The sequence below is a fragment of the Cornus florida genome, unplaced genomic scaffold, assembly GCF_030987335.1.
Source record: "Cornus florida cultivar Cherokee Brave unplaced genomic scaffold, ASM3098733v1 CherokeeBrave_3.0.0_Hap2_Chr05, whole genome shotgun sequence".
Classification (NCBI taxonomy): Eukaryota; Viridiplantae; Streptophyta; class Magnoliopsida; order Cornales; family Cornaceae; genus Cornus; species Cornus florida.
In genome coordinates this window covers 50,143,349-50,162,921 of record NW_026775575.1, presented here as the reverse complement: position 1 = coordinate 50,162,921, position 19,573 = coordinate 50,143,349, and the positions used below count along the sequence as shown (strand labels likewise).

At 37.1% G+C, this 19,573-nt stretch overlaps 1 protein-coding gene across 1 annotated transcript in view; it reads right to left on the bottom strand.

Annotated features, from left to right (window-relative positions):
• Positions 1–15,257, bottom strand: part of LOC132309264 (agamous-like MADS-box protein AGL62) — a 44,319-nt gene extending 29,062 nt beyond the window's left edge. The window contains exons 1-3 of the mRNA XM_059807584.1: positions 15,238–15,257; positions 14,530–14,770; positions 14,147–14,254 (exon numbers count right to left, since the gene is read on the bottom strand). Coding sequence (XP_059663567.1) covers positions 14,147–14,254; positions 14,530–14,770; positions 15,238–15,257 — 369 coding nt within the window. The remainder of the gene's footprint in view (positions 1–14,146; positions 14,255–14,529; positions 14,771–15,237) is intronic.
• Positions 15,258–19,573: the final 4,316 nt, after the last annotated feature.

Below are 19,573 nucleotides of genomic sequence, written 5' to 3'. Positions count from 1 at the left end.
CATTGATAGGCACGAGAATGACTTGTGGCGTCTCTATGAGAGCATGAATGAAAATTCTTTACATAGAACACTATCATCCAAGAATGGTAGAAATTCACAAGGTAGGAAGAGTGTTGGCTTACATCAAGTCGACCATTCAAATGAAATAGTCGCCGAAATGAAGTCTTTATCTTAAAGGTTTGATCAATTTTTGATTAACCAAAACTCGGCGAACCAAGTATCTTCCTTCCCTAACCATTCTCATCGTGCATCAAATGAAACATGTATGACTTGTTCTAGTGTTCTTCATTCTACTTCTCATTGTCCTCACGGACAAGTGCAAAATGAACCTAATGAACAAGTCAATGCGGCTTTTGTTAACTAAGGGAACAATCCTTATGGTACTCATTATAATCCAAGTTGGAGAAATCATCCAAATTTCTTTTGGAAAAACTAAGGAGAGGGTTCAAACCCTTCCCAAGGCGGTTTTCAAGGGCAGTACATTCCACCTCCACTTCAAAACCAAGGATCCCAAGGTTATAAACCTTATCAATCACAAGGGAATCAATTTGCTAACTCTCATTTTCCCAACCAATCTTATTCCCAAGGTAATACTAGAAGTCCCGCCTTTGAAGAATTAATCATGGATATTTCTATGATTGGTCCATATCTAGCTATGATTTTGATCTTTTGAGGATTATATTGCTTAAAATTTAAAAATTACTTGACTTGAGAGTCCAATACTCCATGTATGCCTTATGAATACCATTTAGGAGTAAATTTTTTGAAAAATTAATATCTTGCTTAAACTTGTGGTCCACATCATCCTAATTTTGTGATTGCTGTGAGATTCATTCTAGGATTCTACACTAGCACCAGTGCACACTAGCATTCATTTATGGGGTACATGCTTTGTTGATTATTGAATTGGTTATATCCCAATTAAGCTAGTAGTGCATTGAAAGCTTTCATTCTTGATAAAGGTGGATAACAACCCCTTTTCACTAAGTAGTCAGGATTCTAGCCTCATCAAGCACTGAACTTCTCGAGCCAAAAGGTGGAGGGCCCAAACTCTAGGATAATAATTGAACTTTCCAAAAAAAAAAAAAAAAAGTTGCAAAAGCAATAAAAAGTGAGGACTTCTCGCAAAAGGTGAGAAGTGAGAAATGATTAGATGGTTGTTGTCTTAATTTGTAGCCTAGTTGATCTGAGCTTGTAAGTCCGTAGGGGTATTTGAATGTCTAATGCCCTAAAGCCGTCTGGTTTGGGAGTCATTGACCTAACGCTCGACCTCATGAATCGCTAGAAGGCTTAATAGATCAACACATTGCACCATACTTCCATCTTTGATCCTATTAAAAAAATAAAAAAATAAAAAAATAAAAAATCGAGTGAAAAGAATAAGCGCACCTAGAACAATAAAGCTTTAATAAAAGGTCTACTTTTTATCTTGATGCTCGGTACTAGATTTGTGTGCTAGTTTGAGGGTAAGGATGTGATTAATTCTTTAGTTGCCTTAGATAGCAACACATTTAATGCCGGTCCACTCAAAAGAATTTTAGAGTTGTTTTGATTTGCATGATCATTTTCTTGATGTGTGGAGGACCATAGTTGCTTGCTTGATATTGAAATTTTGGGAGATTGCTTGGAAATGTTTGAAAAATTGCATACTTGAGGTAGTTTTCTCCCAATGCTTGTTTGCAATATTGGTGCCTTTTTTGAAAGAATGAGCTTAATGTTTGTGGGTACCATTTCTGGAAACCCTCACGAGACTTCACTCGTCCACTAGGGGTAACCTAGGGGTTTAAAAGGCTTGTTGCATATGCTAAGTGCAATCGTGTTCCCTACGAAAGTGGCGTTAACCATTTATTGTTTTCTAGTTCATAGTTGTATAGTTGTTCATTTCATTCCTTTACTTTCTAGTTCATTGCTAGGGACTAGCAATATTTAAGTTTGGGGGTGTGATGAGTGCTGAAAAGTGCGTATTTAAACCCCTTAAGCTTAGACATTCTAGTACCTTTATCTATCTTACTTTACCGTTTTAGATTGATTTCGTATTATTTCCATTTTCAGGCACTTATCCCGAAAATAAGCTAACTCAGCCAAATAAGAGCTTAATTGAAGCAATTCTGGGATTAAACAAAGAAAAGAGCTAAGTGGAGAAAGAAGGAAGCAAATGAAGCCAAAGGTGACAAGCAGCAAAGTTCGATCGATCTAAGTTCAAGGTTCGATTGATCGAACAATGATCGATTTCAGCACTTCAAGATAGATCCAAGCCTAGACCCATAAGCATAAAGTCCAAAAGTTCGATCGATCCAACAGCATTCTTCGATTGATCGAACACTTTTGTCCTTATTCAAATGATTGATCCTATTCACAGCTGTACCACCTACTAACCACTTTTGTCCTTTTCCCATAAATATCTCTCCAAAATATCTCGGATTCATCTTTTCCCAAAAAGATAAACCAGTTGGATCGATCCAGCCTAAGTTCGATAGATCTCAGCCAGTTTGATCGATCCAAGTCCAAGGTTCTATCGATCGAACTTCCTCCAGTGCGAAAAAGTTAAATTTCTATCTCATTGAAAGTTGACCTTTATCCAATCATTAGGGAATATTGTGTGCACGACCCCAGCTCATTTTGAGTGTCATTTTGACTTACCTATATAAGGATAATGATTGCTTTTTACAAAGAGAGCCAGTATTATTTTCATATCATCTCTTGGAGAGGAAGCATAGAGGAGGAGGCGAAAGACACCATTGGAGTTCTTCATCAACAAGGAGCAGATTTAACTATGGAGTTAGCCCTTGAGGGTTGGAGTAACATCACCATGAGTGGCTAGACATCCTCTTGGGGCTAAAGTTAGCCCCAAGCATGCTTTCTATATCTTAATCTTATGTATTATTGAGGGATTAATGTTGTAATTTATGTTTTGACACTTTGATATAGATAGATCTTGTTTATTCAATGATTTATGTGGTTTAATGCTTCTAATTGATTATTTCATTCTATCCATATGTTTATGTATGCTAGAATAGATGTTCATGTGCTTGTCTCTAAATTTTGTGTTATTGATGCATATCTATGTGTATTGATGCTTTAGATTTAGAGATTGTCAAAACATAGTGCTTAAAGGAATGCTCTTGTGATTCTCTTGATGGTTCATACTTATTCCTTGATGGATTGTGCCTCTCCCCTAGTTTATTTTCATGCTAGTTGTGTAGATGTAGTGTAGTTATAGTGTAGTGTTAAATGGGAGGATAATCTATGCTTTTTGTTTGATCATCCAAGTTTTTGAATGCAAGTAACATATGTCTCTATCCTTGTGTTGTATTTGGATTGTGAGCTTAATGAAAGGATTAATGACTTGTTTTGATCTATTGTGCCTTTCACATGTTGTTTAAACAATATATGCTTCATTTCTTAGATATATTGTGCTTTTCACATGATGTTTAGACAATACATGCTTAACTAGTCATCCTTGCTTGTTGAATCAACCAAACACATACACACCAATATTGCAACATAACATTTGCCCTCATTAATCACTTGGCAATGGTGTAGAAATGCATTGCTTGGTGGTGATCTCTAAACCCCAAGATCTCTCTCTCTTACTTACTCTTAATTGCATTCTTTTGCTATCACTTAGTTTAACTTAGATTCTCTCTAATCAACCAACCAACCAATTGTTTGATCACTCGACTTACTAGCCCTAATAACGATTCCACAATATTGCTCGATCCTCACAAATCCCTTGGGACGATCCCTACTCGCCTTTGCTATATTTATAGTGAAAGGTAGTAGTGACTTTTATAAATGTAAAACTCTTGGCCCTCGCCTTATAATGCACACACTCATTCAAGCTTGATGTGGTGGGGCGACACGAACAACACCACTACACTAGCACAGGCGTACACTAGCATTCATCTGTGGGGTACATGCTTTGTTGATTATTAATTAGGTTATATCCCAATTGAGCTAGTAATGCTTTGAAAACTTTCATTCTTGACAAATGTAGATAACAAACCCTTTTAACTAAGTAGCCAGAATTATAGCCTTATCAAGCATTGAATTTCTCGCGCTGAAATGTGGAGGGCCCAAACTCTAGGTTTAAATAATAAAAAAAAAAAAAAATTTGCAAAAGCAAATAAAGTGAGGACTTCTTACCAAAGGTAAGGAGTAGAAAATGATTAGATGGTGGTTGTTTTGATTTGTAGCCTAGTTGATTTGAGCTTGTAAGTTCTTAGGGGTGTCTCTATACCTAGTGCCGTAAAGCCGTTTGGTTTGGGAGTTATTGACCTAACGTTCACCTCATGAATCTTCTAGAAAGCTTAAAAGATCACTACATTGCACCATGCTTCCATCTTTGATCCTATAAAAAAATAATAATAAATAAATTTTTGAGTGAAAATAATAAGTGCACCTAGTTAAATAAACACATTAACAAAAGGTTCATTCTTTGTCTTAATGATCGGTACTAGATTTTTGTGCTAGCTTGAGGCTGGTTGTGACCATTTCATTAGTTGGCTAAGATAACAACATATTTGATGTCAGTTCACTTAAAAAAGATTCTAGAGTTGTTTTGATTTGCATGATCATTCTCTTGATGTGTGGAGGACCATATTTGCTTGCTTGTTATTGAAATTTTGGAGAGTTGCTTGGAAATGGTTGAAAAATTGCATACTTGTGGTAATTTTCTCCCAATGCTTGTTTTGTATGTTGGTGCCTCTTTAGTGAGAAAGAGCTTAATGTTTGTGGGTATCATTTTTAGAAACCCTCACGAGACTTCACTCCTCTACTATGGGTAACTTAGGGGTTTAAGAGGCTTGTTGCATTACTTTCTAGTTCATAGTTGTATAGTTGTTTATTTCTTTCTTTTCTTTGTAGTTCATTGCTAGGGACTAGTAATATCTAAGTTTGGGGATGTAATAAGTGCTCAAATGTGATGGATTTTAGTACCTAAGCTAGTATATTTTAGTCCATTCATCTATCTTACTTTCCCGTTTTAGTTCTAATTTGTGTTTTTATCTATTTCAGGTCAATTAGGTTTAAACAGGCTAAAAAAAACCTTTTATCTCCTTTTTGGAGTCAAGAAGAAAATTAAGAAGAAGTCAGAAAAAAAAACTGCATTGTTCAAGTTTCGATCAATCGAAGGAAGCCTTGATCGATCGAAGATATCTACAATTGATCGAAAAGAAGGCGGTGCCAGCTCAATGGATAAGGTTGCCAGTTATCAAAATATCTTTGCTACGTCATCTTCGATCGAAGACCCAACTGGAAGTGAGCTGTCTAATTCCCGAGCGCGCCCGAACTCCACTAACTTTTGTAGCTGCAAGTTTGCACTAATCAAAGGCCTATTTTTTGACTTGTTGCCTACTCAAAGAGACTTGTAATTAAATCAAATGAAACCAATTCTATAGGGTTGCTAATTTTGGTTCCCAATTATTCTAACTTTTAGACATAGCTATTAGATATTTTTTTCTCTCTAGAATTAAGGTTTTTGGAGCAAAGCAAAAAAGAAGAAAATAGTGCCTACATTGAAAATAGCCCTTGAGGGTTGGATAACACCGCCTTTTTTTCGATTGAGTGGCTAAATCCCTCTCTTGGGGCTAGAGATAGCCCCTAGGCTTGCTTCATAAACTTAGTATTTGTCGTTTTTGTGGATTTATGTTGTAAATAATATTTAACCATGAATATATATAGATCTTGAGTTTTTACATGATTTGTAAGGATTAATTCTTCCAATTAATCTTTTATTTCTATCCATATGTCTATGTATGCTAGAATGAATGGTCCTGTGCTTACACTAGATTTTATGAGTTTGATGCATGTCTATGTGTGTTGGAATTATAAATCTAGTAATGGTCAAGGCATGGAGCTTAATTGATTACTCTTATTCTTTATTTGATATATTATGCTTATTTCTTGATGGATCGTGCTACCTCCTTAGCTTAATTAGTTTAATTTCCTTGTCATTAGTCTAGTTATAGTGTGGTTGCTTTAAATTCCTAAATAGGTAGATAATCCATTCTTGTTGTTTGATGATACATGTTTATGAGTACAAGTAGTACATTTCTCTAGATTTTTATGTGTGCATTAATTGTGGGTTTATTGAATGTTTAATGGTTTAGTTTTATAGGTTGTGCTACTCACTAGATTGATTAGACAATTTATGCTTAATTTCTCATCCATGCTTAGTATTTCAATTAATGACACACACACACACACTTTATTTATAACATGGAATCTCCCTAAATTGACAAATGCTAAATGTTTAGTGAAGTGAAGCTTAGTGGTGAACTCTATGCCCCAAGACTTTTCTCTCATTCTCTATACCTTAACCTTTAGATTGTTCTTAATTTGCATGTTTTTAATTGAATCATTAGCTTAATTCAACCAACCAAACCCTTTTTATGATCATTCGACCTACTAATCCAATATTGATTCCGTAGTATCTTGCAAATCCCTTGGGGCGATCCCTACTTACTTTTGCTATGTTAGTAGTAGAAGTAGTAGTGGTTTTTATAAATTCAAAATTGACCAAAAAGGATTTAATTGAACCACACTCACAACTTCAATTTGGCATGTGCAAGCGACGGCCTTGTAAGAGAGAAAACTATTATTATAGCCTCTACACCACAAAGAGTGCAAATCTCACTCACCTTGGATAGGAGGTTAATGGGTACGAATATTTACCTATGGATTGTAATACATAGATATATATGTATATTTGGATATTATATTTACTAGTATTCTAAATAGTTAATATTAATAAATATAGTCAGTATTATGTATATAATTATAAGTTATATATATATATATTATATATATTTATATCACTTTATCACTTATATAGTTAATATATATTGTAAAGTTTTTTAATAAACTTTCCTTCTCCTTATTTTTTCTTAGCAGACTTAGGGTTAAACTAGGATTAGGGTTTTATGTTGTGTATATATACAATAGTATAGGTATGTGGGAGGCTATAAATTATATTACGCGAGTTATATCATTTAGAGAGAAGTTTTACAGAGAACCTTTTGAGAAGGAAAATGTGAGGAGAGAAAGAGGGGAGTTCGGCCAAGGATTTGGTTTGACCTTAGGAGGAAAGGAAGGAGGTTGTTCATGGCGGTTATCCAATTCAGCGGAGGATAACGACGGCAACCAAAGGCTATCGGAGTTGATGAATTAGCCAGAGAAGAAGGAGATGGGATTTAATTCAAAACCTTTAAGGCAAGTTCTTCTTCTAACTCTCTCCCTTAGATTTCGTGTTTCTATACATGCTTAGGTTAATTCTAGGGTGAATTAGATATTAAATCGACTTAATATGAATGCTTAATTTGAATTAAAACAGTATATGTGCATTTATATGTGTTCTTGATTAATCTTGAAATTAATTGCATGGAACTTTGTTTTAATTTGTGTTTATAATGCATATGGACTTTATAAATTTATTGGGATCATCTGGGACTTAGAATAGAACGTTAGGAACCTTAAGAAAAATGGTCGGAGTGATCAGAGGATGCCATCGATGAAGAAGATGGAAAATAACAGGAATGGAGGCGGCTCCATTCGAAGTGGAGGCGGCTCTACTCGAATGGAGGCGACTCCATTGAGAATGGATTCAGCTATACTTGGAGTAGAGGCGGCTCTACTCCTCGGACTTCACCTATGCATGGGTTTTGGCTACTGTATTTGGTTTTGGGGTATTTCAGGGCTGTATAGGTCAACTTAAGAGTTGTAAATGACTACGATGGACATGTTAAATACTCAGGATGCATAATTTATAATAATATGCCATGGACTTGAACAATATGAAATTTAAATAATTTGCATATTGTAAACAGATGATTTAATTGCTTAACGTTAATTTAGCAAGTTAAATGGATGTTGTATGATTTTTATCGTGTATTAGTAGTATAATATATTCAATTTAATTTTTGATTTTATTATGCTTGGTTCTGGATTTAATTGATATTTTATTTTACTTATTTCATCAATTATTGGATCGTGTGGATGATTTAATTGCTTAAAACTATTCTAGTAATTTAAATGGAGGTTATATGATTTTAATCATATATTGGCTGCATAATTGATCATGTATATATCTGATGTCTATTATGCTTATTTCTGGATGTATTTGATGTTGATATTAGAATTGTTGTATCATTTATGGATCATATGCATTATATGTGCCAGTATGGGATGGTGGCATATTAGGGATGGATTAATTAAAAACGTTAAGTCCTACCTATTCATGTATAACGGAATGGATTAACTAAAATGTTAAATCCTACATATATTCATGTCAGGTCAACTGAATCAGTTGGATGACATACCGGATGTTTATTTTATGTTTTGGATTAGGATGGTTTACTTATATATATGATTATGATTCCATAATATGAGCTTGAGTCTTATGATCGATGGTTAGGGAACGTATATGCAGTGGGATGCATAGCTGGCTATGATGGTTAGTGGTGTACCCTGTAAGGTCTAGGTACTCAGGCCTACTTCAGGTGCGTTTTGTATGTTGCCTACTAAGCAGGTTGAGACCGCCTTGTAGTCCAGTGAGAGTCCCTTAGTGTGTATCTATATATATATATATATATATATACGGCTACTAGTTATTATTGGATTGACTAAGGTGTATACGTGTATTGGATCTCTACTTGGATTGTAATAGAGTAGAACTTGTTTCTGGGCCTGATCCACCATTATTTTTTAGGTATTCTTTAGATGTAGAGGATTGTTCGTGCTGAACAGGGATCAGTCTACTTCACTCTTCTGAGTTTATTTAGGAGATTCATTTTTGTTTCATGTAGACAGTCATTACTGTTAATTGTTCAGTTTTGGATTTTTCTAGGGGTCCACACAGTATGGATTCCCGAGTTGTATTAATGGAGGATTAATTGTATCAGAATAATTTATTATTTAATGAAATTTTATTATGAGGTTTCAATTAAATGATTATCATTTTAGTTTTCTTTCAGAAATTTATTTATTCTTATTTATCTATTTTGTACTCAGTGTTCGATTTACCGATTTATTTTTTATATCCTCGGGTATTCGGGCATGGGCCTGCCTAACCCACATATAGGAATTCGGTGGTATCACATGTTGACTAGGGAATGTGTGAATAGGGTGTATCTCTACAACGCTCAATCGGTATCCTCTAAATTCAGAGGATGTATCATTTTTCTTAAAAAATGACCGCATTCACACTCAAGGGCATTTCAATCTTTTTACACGTGTGTGACCATTTCATATTTGCTTTGGATGCTATATTGCTTCACTGAGATCAGAAATTCAATTTGTTAGTATACTCACTGCATTACATTTTTCTAAGAAATGTGACAAGTGTCATTCATATGGGCATTTTGATCCTTCTGTGTATATTATGCACATGACTGACATGTGCATTATGGTTCTTTTAAGAGAAAGCTGATGAACCATATTTCATTTCTTTGGAACCAAATTTACAATTCTTCTTTCCACAGCTGTTGTGAGTGTATATGAAATGCAAAATATGTGCGTGCACTAGTATACAAAAATAATGAGCTGGGCAAAGACATTGTGGTCCTTTCACACAAGGAATATCAAAATATACCCTCACCAATGATTAGGGCTGCAAATAAACCAAGCTGTTCATGAACAGCTCGGGCTTGGCTCGTTCCAGGCTCAGCTTAGGTTCGGCTTGCTAGTAAATGAGCTGAAACCGAGCCCAATTTTTAGGTTTGTTTACTAAACAAGCCAAGCCCGAACAACATTAGGATCGGCTCATAAAAGCTTGTGAATAGGGGCTCAGCAAGGCTCGTTGAGGCTCGTGAACAAGGCTCGAGCTCGGCTCGCAATATATATATAAATATAAATATATATATATATATATATATATATATAATATAATATAATATAATATATAATAAGTGACACCTTAAAAAACATAACTTAGCTTAGCTCGAACCCAAGACTTGGGCATGAAAGAATATAACTCCTAACACTCCTACCAGGCTACCACTAATCCACTTTGTGTCTTCAAAGTACAATATTGATTAATATATACTAATATACATATACTAAATAGATTATCAAAGACAATTTTAACAGAATCAATAATTATTCTACAATTTTTTTAAGCATTATCGGTAGAAATGATAATTATTTTAAATTAATAATTAACATATTAAAAGCTAAATACCACAAGAATAATATCAAACAAACTAATATTGGAGAATCATCATCATGTTGATCTAAAGCTAAACATCACAATTTTGTTTTTATTATAAAATATATTTCTTAGTTTCTTTTTATAACTTTAATTGGGTTAAATAGTAGAAGTAGGGTCCAACAAATTGCTGTCCTCGCCGTTCTCTGTCATCGCTGTCTACTGTCCTCGCCAGGTTTTTTATAATTACAACGATGGTATTTGAAACTTTTTAGCATTGATTTATTATAATTACAATGATGGAGCATGAAATCATTGATTTTTTATAATTAGGTATTTGAAAGTTTTTAGCATTGATTTGTTATGGAGCATGAAATCATTGATTTTTTATAATTACAATGATGGTATCTAAAAGTTTTTAGCATTGATTTATTATAATTACAATGATGGAGCATGAATTCATTGATTTTTTTGTGGAATATTAATTAATTTTGAGAAGAAACTTTTTTTTTAAAAAAATTTCATTAGCCGAGCCCGAGCTTTTAAAATTAAGACTAGCCCGAGCCCGAGCTCGATTTTCTAAGCTCGTCATGAGCTGAGCCCGAGCCCGAGCAGACCCTGTAAACAAACGAGCCGAGCCCGAGCAGACCCAAGCTCGGCTCGGCTCGGCTCGGTTCATTTGCAGCCCTATCAATGATTGGTGGAATGTGTCACATTTCTTTTCTCATTAGGGAAAGATTTCATCTCATTGTACTAGTACTATATATACAATGTTATAGTTATAGCAGTTATGTGTCTCTTTTGTGAAAGTCGAGAGCCCTGATGGAAATGCATTGGGTATAACTCTCGAAACATTCAAGAACATGATAATAATTGAGTGTTTGATTAAGTAAGAGGCTCTCAGAATTATATATATTGAGTGTACACAATTGAAGATAAAAAACAAGGCATTTTGTGTGTAGATTTTCTGGTGTAAGAAGCTGGTGCAAAGGCTTAATACTGGTGTGAGGCATCATAGGGGTTCTTGAAGGCTGATATATATATTTTTTGTCAATGCACAACTGTAGAAACCAGGTTTACTCTCATATTCTCAACGTTCAAATATGTTTTGATTTTCTGGTTTATGCTTCCAATCTAAGTTATATATATTGATATCTTGCTATGAACTCCATGAACAACATTTAAGCAAGTTTGTTTAGATGATTTGAGGTTATTCAGGTTGAGTTTTCAAACTAGAAATGGTCATTTCGGATTTGTCCTTCTATACCTTGACAGTTAGGGTTTTCTACAGAAACCAAGCCTATTTGAGTACTATCTTTTTTATACCTTGTTATTCCCATTGTGTTTATTATTTGAGCAAGTGTATATTGTTGATATAAGGTTGTGGGAACCAAGCTCAAGTCTGTATTGAGTGCATTCCAATTTTACCCTTCAGACCACATATGCTGCAAAAACTTGTAAAATACTTGTACTGATATATACGTTGAGCTATATACTCACTCTAATCTTGTGTAATAGCCTTAGTATTTTGTTGTACAAATTCTATTATGTATTTGATGAGCTGCGAGAGTTTATTTGGTCCAAGTAGGGTTGCTTAGGACAGAGGGAATGTTGTGTGTACATTGTGTGAGTTAGGGTGTGTGCAGAGTGTGTATCAACTTGCATTACAATTAGTGGATTTTGCATTGGGTATGCATGTACCCAATAACCAAGGTTTTTGATCCCTACTGAGGGGGTTTTCCTTGTAAAAATCTGGTGTACTAGTGGTTGTGGTTTTGTGTAAAACACTTGTGATGGATTAGGGTTTTAAAACCCTAGCTAGTGATATCTGTTAGCACTCTTTAAAAGTCGTGGTGGTTATCTTAGTTGAGAAAAGTGTTTAAAACCCTAAAAGAAAGTGGAAGAACCAATTCACCCCTTCCCCCTCTTAGTTCATTACATATATAACTTATAAAATTCTATGAATGCATCCCCTTAAAATATTTTTTTCCCTAAAAATTAATCTATTTTTTTTTTTTTTTTACCCTTTTCATCCGTACTCTATATTTCCATTTTCTTTGTTTTCCTGTTTTCTTTTTAAATTTTTTTCTCCTTCTTGCACTCATGTATAGGGATGGCAATTTGCCCCGCCCCGTTTTTAGCGGCTTTGGGGGACCGTTTTGCTTGTTTAGGCGTGAATGGTTTGATATATTCAAAATCTGTGCGGGTTCAGTGTGGGAACGAGGGGAGGTTGCCCCACCCGTTTATATAGGTAAATTACTTAAGTACCCTCATTTTATTAGTATATATATTTCACATTAATACCCTTCTTTCATTAGTATATATATTTCATCAGTATATATATATATATATATTGAGACAGTTTGTTTTGCAACAAAATCTGAAAATCTAGAACAAGTAGCTTACGCGACCATTTAGAATGCTTTTAATGTTGAATTTTATGTTAAACTATTTATTGTCCATATTTTTTTTTATGAATCTTTTCAATAATTATATAATTTTAGTTGATAAAAAAAATTAAATGGAGGAGAATTTTTTGTCTTTAACAGGGCGGGCTGGGTACCCGCGGGGGTAAAGATGTTAAACAGGGGTGGGAATGGGGTGGAAAGTCCTCTCGTTATTGCAGTCTTGGGCGGAGACGAGGGTGGGGTTTTTAAACGGTTGTGGGGGCGTGGGAGGGTACACCCGCCCAAACCTGTCCTGTTGCCATCCCAACTCATGTATGACATATGTGCAACCTTCTTTTCTCTCCATTTGTTCTCCTATCCTATAAATTTAATACTGAAATATTGTATACTTAAAGCTTCTTTTGGCAATCATGTTTATTTATTTATTATTATTATTATTTTTTTTTGACAAATTTGTAACACTTTGAACAATGATGCCAATGTTCTTAGGAAAGACCCAAATATGTAATAAAAAATAAATTATTTTCTCTTGTTTTTGTTATTGTAGCTAAACAATGGTAATAAGATTTTATTTTATTTTATATTTTTTTAAAAACACCAATATAGGTTGCCAAAAGAACCCTCAATGTCCACAATTTATATTTCTAATTTTTTTTTTTTTTACAACAATATTTTTTGAATTGTTACATACCATATGGATTTTAATTAATACATCATTAATTATTACAGTCTATCTTTCGACTTGTTGTTTTATTTCACCAATAATTCATTTTTGTTTTTTTTATCATGCCTAATAGCTAGCTAGACTAATGTTTCGCATATGAACTCAACCTGATGCTCTTATGTAAGTAATTAGTTACATGCATATATAGGCCTTGGCATCCATATCACAGATTCTATAAGTTCATGTTGAATTAATGATCACACATTTAGAATCCAAAATATTAATCATATCATCATGATCATCAATCCATATCGGATGGTGATTGGTTGTGCATCCCATGGTAAGACGTCCAAAAATAATGTAAGCAATCCTACTTGTAACTGAGAATAAAACAATAGATACCATGTTGATTATTGCATCAATGAACATTAGATAAGTGAGAATCCATCATCATTCATGTACGCCCATAACTGCAAAAATAGAAAATTAAATTGACAGCAAATTCTAGTGAGGTACTAGCTTGAAACTGCCACCCATTATGGACAATACAACTTCAGAAAAATCCATGACCACCATATTCAAAACTCCCCGAGTACTTGAGTAGTAGTATTTTTTTCTTCTTTTCAGAGCAAGATGAGGATGTAAGGGTCGAACATAGACTCCAAATTTAGGACATTAACAAACCAACCACTCAAATAATACGATACTTGCACTTGAGTAGTACTACCTGAAATGATATGGCTCAAATCATTAGGTTTTTTCTCAAAAGGAACAACGGATCCAGAACTATTCTTTGCAAAAAAAGACGAACCATTTCTGGAGTCCTCCATGAAGTCCCGAAGCTGTTCAAGCTCTAGCAATCTAAGCTTATCAATTGGGGCTTCCCACCAGCATCGGCTTTGGCTAGCTTTCCTCATCCGATCAAGGTGCTTCACCGGTTTTTCTCTTAGCTTCTAACTCATTCTGAAGTCGAGTGAGGTGTGAATTGAGTCCACGAATGCTGGCATCGTGATGAGCCTCAAGGAGATCAGGGCTCGCCTAGGTCCTCAACATTTAGAGGGCCTCAAGATCTTTAGCCCATTAGTGATATGTTCAAAAAAAAAAAAAAAAAAAAAAAAAAACTAAGAACCCTTTAATTAAACGAATTCACAACCCATTCAAAATTAGGTCCTTAAAAATTTGGTAGTTAAATTCGAAATGAATATGGCCCTTTACTACGTTATGTGTATGTTAATGTGTATTTCAGTAATTAAAGGGCCTCACATTTAAGTTTGCCTAGGACCTCTCAAGATTTTGTCAATCTTAGGACCGGCCCTAAAGGTGAAGTTCGGTGGAGAGTCTCGAGTGATGAAACGATCCACCATCACCTCAACATCAGGGTGTCCGAAAGAGAAAATTATACTTGCAGCCTCTACACCACAAAGACTGCAAAGCTCACTTGCTTTCTTGAAAAGCCCTGATTGGCATTTTAAGAACGTGACATACAAATAATTTTTGATCTCTATTTTCACTATTTTGATCTTTTGGCGACCTACGCTAGGCTTCTTTTCTTTTCTTGTTTTTTTGGATGGTAGGTGAAAGTACAAAGAATTTCCCCCAATTTCAGAGAGAGAATTTCTTCACTCCCAATGCTTTCTAACCTCTTTTCCCTCTCGATTTCCCTTATTTATAGACGGTTACAACCTCCTCTGGCCTGGGCCATATCTGCTCCCTTTTGCCTGAACTTAACTTTTCTTATTTTAATATGGGCTTCTGTAATGACTTTATGGACTTGGGCCCATCTCGTGCAAACTTGCTCTATCCTGTTTGTCCATACCCGACCCGTCCTTCGCAATACGGATCATACCAAGCCCGGGTCATTTTGGTGCCCTCATCTGCCCCTAATAATCTCTCTCCTCATTAATGAGGGTGAGATTATTGAAAAGACACGATCTTTGTCTGACGGCTCGGAGCAATGACACGAGGAATCGAACGGTTGGCACAAAAACCCAAGCTTCAAGATCTGCAGCGCCACTTTTTACCTCGACCTTTTGAGTTCCATGTTGCCTTTACTTTTTCTCTTTATAAATTCCGGTCTTTCAACCTTCACCTTTCTTCTTATATCTCGCTTCTACTCTTTGTTGCCTTCCTACACATTCCGGCGATCCTTTTCAATTTCTCCGGCGAGTCTTTCCTTTTCGATTTTTAGCTACTGTGCCGTTGCTGCGTTCATCACAAACTTTCAAGGTCAGTTTTTTTTTTAAAATCTCTCCTTAAAAAGACGCCTTTACTGCCTAGGACTCTTCCCCTTCTCTATGGCTCCCCCTAACCTGAACGCCATTCGATCCAAGAATTACATTCCTCACGACGTTTCTCTCAGAGTCTATCCAATAAACTTGGACGGGAGATCTGGTGAGGTCTCCTTCCTGGGGAAGTTTTATTCTCCGCCGTTCACTTGAACGTCATTAGGCTCCCCCTACACCCATTTTTTTGTTATGCTTTCAACAAATTGGGGCTCTGCCCCCTACAAGTTAACCCAAACTTTCTTAGGGTAATTTCAGTCCTCATACTCTTGAATCGTGACAGGGGTCTCAATCTTGACATTATTGACCTTCTCCTCTGCTATCGGATTAATAAGATTTCACAAAATGATTTGTACTATCACTTCTTCCTTATTGACAAACGGTCGATCTGCACTGATAAGAACTCATTTGAAAAAGGTTGGAGACGAAATTTAATCGTGGTTGGTGGGAATTGGCAGACTCCGCTCGGCCAATCCTTCTCTATCCCTTCTTCCTTTGGAGCATGTTCTGTATCTGGCTACAAAAAGCTGAAAACACATCCTACTGAATGCCACTGCGAAAGTTGTCTTCCCCGTTTTTGCACTTTTCTTTGTAGATGCCTTCAAATTCCCCATGATGAACTGGTTTATAGTGTCTGCAGGGCTAGGCTAGACACCTTGCAAGAAAGTGTGCTGAACAAAGTCCCTTCAGCTACTGATTTGCTTACATCTGACAATCTTTCTGACATCTCTCTTTTAGGGTCTACAATGGAGAACATTCAGATCCCATCGTTCAGCAGGAGGAGGCGTCCTGCTCCCACCCCTTCTAACGCTCCTGCTATCACATCATCATCTACACCTACTTGCACATCGTCTTTCCTTGCTGTCTCTGCCCCAGAGCAAGTTGTGATTGTTCTAACTGTGATTCAAGTCACAAACCGTTCTGTTGATGCGCCTTTTGAGCTCACTCATGCTGAGATCCGTCCTGCTGTTCCCATCATTATGCCTTCCAACATCTCGTCTGATACTTCCTCGGAGAGCACTCAGGATGCTGGAAATTCTCAATACATTGGAGGGCCAGCTAATGCTGGTCTGTCAGAAAAAAGTTTAGGAAAAAGGCCAATGCCTGAGGGCGGTCATGATCAGAGTGATATCCCACCAGCCCGGAGGATCAGGACAGCTTCCTTCAGGGTTACTGAACCATTGCCCCCTGCCCGGTTCTTCATTCCTGAAAGCGAATCGGCCAGAACCTCTGGTCCGATTCCATCCATTCTTCCATGGCGACCTTTGCTCAGCCGTGAAGATGGATCAACCATTGGCCCCGCTGACTCAATATACAAGGACCCCCTCACCTCCTTTGCTTTCTACAAGGGTTTCTGGACCCCCAAGGACCTTGAGATTCAAAACAAGCTATCCTTTGGTAAGATGTTCCAGCGGTTCCCAGCTGCTGCTATGGAGGTGACTCTTCTTTTTATTGAAATACGTTTCTTTTCTGCTATGACTCTTTAGTAGCTAGTCTAACCTGAATTTCTTTTTCTTCATGCAGGCTTTATTCGGGATGTTCACTTTTCAAAAGACTATTGAAACTCTGAACAAAAAGCTTAAATCCCTCTATGTGGGCCTTAAAAGGTCTATTGAAGTAGAGAATCTCCTTGAGGCCAAAGTTGCTGAGCTGGAGTCTAAGCTGAGCGAATCAGAGAAGGGGGTTGCTGACTTAAAGGCAAAGAGGGACGGTCTGGCAAATGAGCGGGATTCCCTCAGAGCTGAACGGGATACCCTGAAGACCGAACGGGATTCTCTTCAGGATGAGGTTGATGTCTTGAAAACTGAGAAGAGTGTTGCTCTGACAGAAAGGGACTCTCTCAAAGCTAAAAAGGGAGACCTTCAGCGCTCATTCATTGCTGAACGGTTGTCTCATGCGAACTCATAGGAAAAGCTCTTAAACGAACGGTCTTCCTTGCTAAACATGATCGGCAAAGTCGAAGGGGGTATGAAAGCTCTCCTTGCTCGCTTCACCAGAACCAGTGCCATCCGGTATGCTGAAGGGTACAGAGACGGTTTTATTGACCATTCTCCCCCTGAAGGTGAATCAAGCTCTTGTGCTGGTCCAGATTAATTAGATGCTTCTCTGGATATCCACCCCCCAAATAATTATCAAAACCCACCCTGCAACCTGGCTGAGAATATTTTCATTGAGTGTATAGAGGTTGTATCCTCAGGAATTGTCCCACCCTTTTATCCCCTGAACATTCTTCCCCTTTCTACCATTGTGCCCTCTTCCTCAGTTGCTGCTGACAGACCTATGCCTGCTGAGGGAGTGATTCATCTTGACTCCCCTTCTAAGGATGATAGGGCAGCTGAGAATGGAGAAGACCTCAATGGTCCAGAGGATGATGGTGGGGAGAATGACAGGTTACAGCCTGGAGAAGATCATCAGAACTGACATCAAGTAGCAGTTTTTTTTTTTTTTTTTAATTTTCATGTATCGAGCTATGTACCTTGGGACCTTTTGGTAATGAATGACAATGCTTTTGCTCAATACGACTTCCATCCTTCAAGTTTTCTATTTTCAGCTTTGCAGTGTATTTTCACAAGTGCTTAACGTTCGGCCTTGTCACCATTATGTCTTTATCTTACTTGTTTTTGAGCAAGTGTTTGGCGTTCGACTTAAAGTGCCAGCTGCCACTAACTTTGCTGAATGTCTGGCGCTTGGCTTGAACGCCTCTTGCCACTTGGCTTTATTTTTATTTTTTGAGCAAGTGTTTGGCGTTCGGCTTTAAGTGCCAGCTGCCACTAACTTTGCTGAATGCCTGGCGCTCGGCTTGAACGCCTCTTGCCACTTAGCTTTATTTTTATTTTTTGAGCAAGTGTTTGGCGTTCGGCTTTTAGTGCAAGCTGCCACTAACTTTGCTGAATGCCTGGCGTTCGGCTTGAACGCCTCTTGCCACTTGCCTTTATTTTTATTTTTTGAGCAAGTGTTTGGCGTTCGGCTTTAAGTGCCAGCAGCCACTAACTTTGCTGAATGCCTGGTGCTTGGCTTGAACGCCTCTTGCCACTTGGGTTTATTTTTATTTTTTGAGCAAGTGTTTGGCATTCGGCTTTAAGTGCTAGCTGCCACTAACTTTGCTGAATGGGAAGAGTGTCAATTAATTTTTTGACAAAGAAGAGACTTTTTATAAAACTTGGGAATTTTGTACACTTGCAAGTATGCAATTTAAAGCGTGCGTATTGCTTGAAATTAAACTTTACTTCTACTAGTAGTACCTTTTTAGAGATGTAGCATTCCATGGCTTATTGACCATCCTTCTAGCCATAGTTTCTAGGACGTACACCCCCTTCCCTATGACCTCTGCTATTCTGTATGGACCTTCCCATGGGGAGAACATCTTTTTGACTATTCCCACCTTCCTTTTCAGAACCAGATCACCAAGAGCGAAGTCTCTGTGCCTCACCTTCTTGTTATGGCTATTCACAAGCGTATGTTGATAAGAGGCAAGCCTTACTGCAGCCGTATCCCTTTTTTCCTCTAGCAAATCGAGATTAAGCCTCAGCATTCTATCATTCTGCTCTTGATCCCACGCCAAGCTCCTTACAGTTGGAACCAAATGCTCGACTGGTATCACCGCCTTGGTGCCGTAGGCCATAGCGAATGGGCTCTCTCCAGTCGGCCGTCTTAGGGTTGTTCTGTAAGCCCACAAGACGTTCGGAAGCTCATCTAACCATTTTCCTTTTTCATTCTCTAGCTTTTTCTTAGTGCAAGCAAATATTGTCCTGTTTGTGATTTCGGCTTGACCATTAGCTTGGGGATGACTGACAGCTGCTAACTTCTGGTTGATTTCATATTCATCCAGCAGCTCTTTCACTTACTTGCTATTGAGGTTGGTTCCATTGTCCATCACGATTGACCTTGGTACGCCAAAACGACAGATAATATTATTCCAGATGAAACGTCTTACTTGAGTTTGGGTGACACTAGGGTACAGCTCTGCTTCTACCCTTTTGGTGAAGTAATCAGTTGCTAGCAGAACATACTTATTCTGTGATCTTGTAGTCAGCAAAAGGCCAACCACGTCCATCCCCCACTGCGCGAAAGGCCA